General features: G+C 44.9%; 1 protein-coding gene across 1 annotated transcript in view; it reads right to left on the reverse strand.

Annotated features, from left to right (window-relative positions):
- Window positions 1-1,770, reverse strand: part of TEX49 (testis expressed 49) — a 3,639-nt gene extending 1,869 nt beyond the window's left edge. The window contains exons 1-2 of the mRNA XM_045287229.1: window positions 1,767-1,770; window positions 1,502-1,624 (exon numbers count right to left, since the gene is read on the reverse strand). Coding sequence (XP_045143164.1) covers window positions 1,502-1,624; window positions 1,767-1,770 — 127 coding nt within the window. The remainder of the gene's footprint in view (window positions 1-1,501; window positions 1,625-1,766) is intronic.
- Between the last annotated feature and the right edge of the window lie 1,801 nt (window positions 1,771-3,571).

Consider the following 3,571-nt stretch of genomic DNA (forward strand, 5'->3'; position numbering starts at 1 on the left):
GAGACCCCTCTGCAAGGGGATCTCCAGTGGCCTAATCGTGGGCTTTGGATCTCCACTCCACACTCCCCCCATCATTCACTATGGTAAGATTTTTTGTTCTGATGGTATATAGTCTTTATACAATTTTTAAAAAATTCTGATGTCTTTGGATGTTATATTTATAGGTTAGCTCTTTTCCTCTGAATTGATAAATGTAAAAATAATTGTTATTAGAAACAGATGACCACCTTTATGTGTATTTCTTTAAAAGTTTGCTCTGAAAGTAATTTTTAATTTAAATTTAAAATCTCCAGATATTATAGATTCAAACAGAGCCCTAGCGGTGTAGTGGTTATGCATTGAGTTGCTAACTGCAAGGCCAGCAGTTGGAAACCACAAGCTGCTTCAACAAAGACCCATAAAGATGTACAGTCTGAGAAACCCACAGGAGCAGTTCTACCCCATCCTATAGGGCTGCTTTGAGTCTACATTGACTCAATGGCGTGAGTTTGGAGTTGTTTTTTAATAGATTCGCATGTAGCTCAAAGGTGTAATCCAGAGAGATCCTGGGTACCTTTAACCTAGTTTCCCCTGCCCCCCAACAGTAACACCTTGTGAAACTATCGTTCAGTGTCCCAAGCTCAGCTACTGACACAGAGAACAGTTCCATCAGCACAGGACCCTCCCCTTGTGCCCTCACAGCCACACTCACCTCCTCCATCCACCCTGACCCTGTGGGCTTGGAGGCCAGTAGTCTGTTCTCTGTCTCTAGAGTTTTGTCATTTTAGCATGTTACACAAATGGAGCTGCACAGGGCCCAGAGCTCACTTCCTGTGCAACCTTCTTGGGACTGGCTGTTTCCACACAACATGACGCCCTGCAATGGTCCACCACGTGGATACCCAAATCAGTGGTTGGTCCAAAGGCTTTCTTAAAGGTGCCTCTCCTCTGACTTTCACAACATTGCTAAGAATAGTATCATTCCCCAAGGTCACACAGCTAGTTGGGTCCAAAGTGGAGTTTAAACTAAAGTCAGTCCAATTCCACAGCCAGTACACGGTCCTTATGCCTCACAGAAATAGTCCGTGGTAGTGTATAAACTAGCTTCCTAAATTAGTGCATTTTTGGTGGGATCCTCACTGTAATTCTGTAAGATTATAAGCAGGCACCCCGCCCCCCACTCTTCCCCCCCACCCCATTTATTTTGCAAATGAGGAAGCTGGTTAATAAAGTATGAGTGATGTACCAAACAAAATATGTATGAAGTGTTGAATGGAAAAACCAATTTGTTTTAAACTTTCACCCAAATCACAATTAAAAAAAAAAGAAAAAAAAGAATGCAGTGCGACATCCAAAGTGAGGCCGAACGAGGCCTCACACTGGGCCCCCCTGCTTCCTAGCCTGATGGAGTGATACTACCATTCCCACTTGACTCTTGGAGCCCACTCTCTTCCTGGCTCTGCCACTACCCATATCTCATCAGATCCCAGCCATTTTTTGATGGGCTCAGACCTGTACTTACATGTCTTTAACAACACCTTCTGTACAGCTTCCTGGTATCTTCGGTGGCTGTTGTGGTGCACAGAATAATTCCCATTTTCGGAGACGATGTGGGGAAGCCAAGTGGACTCCGGTTCTTGTTGCTCTGAAATGAGAGCAGGCTTGCTGAGTACCTGACATCGATCCTGATTCCCAGGTCTCCTAGTCAGTCACTCACACCCAGTTCCAAGGCTTGTGATGGGCGGGAGGAAGGAGGGAGAGCTCAGTGTTCATAAGTCCTCCCTCACCCATCTCTTACTGCAACCTCACCTTGAGGGGTCTCCTGGTGGAACCAGAATATTGGATAGATACACAGGTTTGGTGTAGGGTTTTTTTGTTTTCTTTAAAAGATCTTTCTACTGGTGGATACTTCTTTCCTGGGGCTTGCATACTTGCAAAGCTTCAATTGGTGTAAGAAGAATTTATTCTGAGTGATGTCTTGGAGGGTAAGTCAAAAAGAATCCCTGGGACAGGGTAATCCTGGGGACGTGGTAATCCCGGCACCCAGCCCACTGCGATGACGTGGTAGAAAGGCACCAGAAAGCTGACTGTGGACCCCGTGCTCCTTCTCAGATGAAGTACAGAGGGGCAGAGGCTGAGGTTGGAAGGCAGTGCAGTGGCTACCTAGCGTCTCAACCCCTCGTGTTGTTTGGGAATCCCCTCTGAATAAAGCAAAGCCGGTAGCTCTAGAGCAGTGGTCCTCAACCTTCCTCATGCCATGACCCTTTCATACAGTTCCTCATGTTGTGGTGACCCCCCCAACCATAAAGTTATTTTTGTTGCTACTTCATAACTGTAATTTTGCTACTGTTATGAATTGGGTGACCCCTGTGAAAGGGTCGTTCAACCCCCAAAGAGGTCTCGACCCAAAGGCTGAGAACCGCTGCTCTATAGGAATGGGAAAGACCAGCCCTTCTACACAGAGCATCCTCTTTTGCAGCCGGGCATGGGCATAGAGTTTGAGCTAAACCAATCAAATACATCTGCTCTAGATTGTGAATCAAAGCTGAGGCTGGAAAGCAGCTGAAACCAGGTAAAGTCTTTTCTGGCTACTACTTACCAAGTTCGATTCTCCATTCCTATCAAAGTTTTTAATGTATTCCCTCAATAAACCCTTCATAAGTCCACGTTCTGCCTAAGCAAGCCAGGTTTAGCTTATATCTTAGAACCCTTCACAAGAGGGGATGGTTTTGAGAAAAATGTCAGACACAAAAGCGCATGACTTGTTAATGAGTACAAAAATGAAGACAATGTTCTAAACGTGATTGTGGTGATGAAAGGGCAGCTCTTTTTAATATATTCAAACCACTGAATTGTATGGCCCGTGAATTATATGGCAATATATATATTTTTAATTTAAAAGCAGGACTTAGTGGAGGGATGAGCAGAGGGACTACCTGGTCTTTGGCGGCTCCAAGATTCCAGCCTTGGGGGGTGTAGGAGGCCTGGCAGGGCTTGATTGAGGGCAATGTAAATGAGAGGAATTACTGAAACCCAAATGAAGGCTGAACATGATGGTGGGACAAGAGGAAAGCAAGCGGGAACAGAGGAAAGAACTAGGAGCCAAAGGGCATTTATAGAGGTCTAAATACAGGCATGTACATATGTAAATATATTTATATATGACGATGGGGAAATAGGTCTATGGCATATATTTATAGGTTTAGTATTAAGGTAGCAGATGGACATTGGGCCTCTACTCAAGTACTCCTTCAATGCAAGAACACTTTGTTCTATTAAGCTGGCATTCCATGATGCTCACCTTCCTGACACAAAGCTGAAGACAAAGTGGGTGCATAAGCAAATGTGGTGAAGAAAGTTGATGGTGCCCTGGCTATCAAAAGCATAGAATCCAGGGTCTTAAAGACCTGAAGTTAAACAAGCGGCCACCTAGTTCAGAAGCAATAAAGCCCACCTGGAAGAAGCATACCTGCCTGTGTGATCACAAGGTGTGGATGAGATCAGGTATCAAAGAACAGAAAATCATATCATTGTGAATGAGGGGGGAGTGTGGAGTGTGGACCCAAAGCCCATCTGTAGGCAACTGGACACC

This window comes from Echinops telfairi, unplaced genomic scaffold (assembly GCF_000313985.2).
Source record: "Echinops telfairi isolate 266 unplaced genomic scaffold, ASM31398v2 ScPeMD7_12;HRSCAF=54, whole genome shotgun sequence".
Lineage (NCBI taxonomy): Eukaryota > Metazoa > Chordata > Mammalia > Afrosoricida > Tenrecidae > Echinops > Echinops telfairi.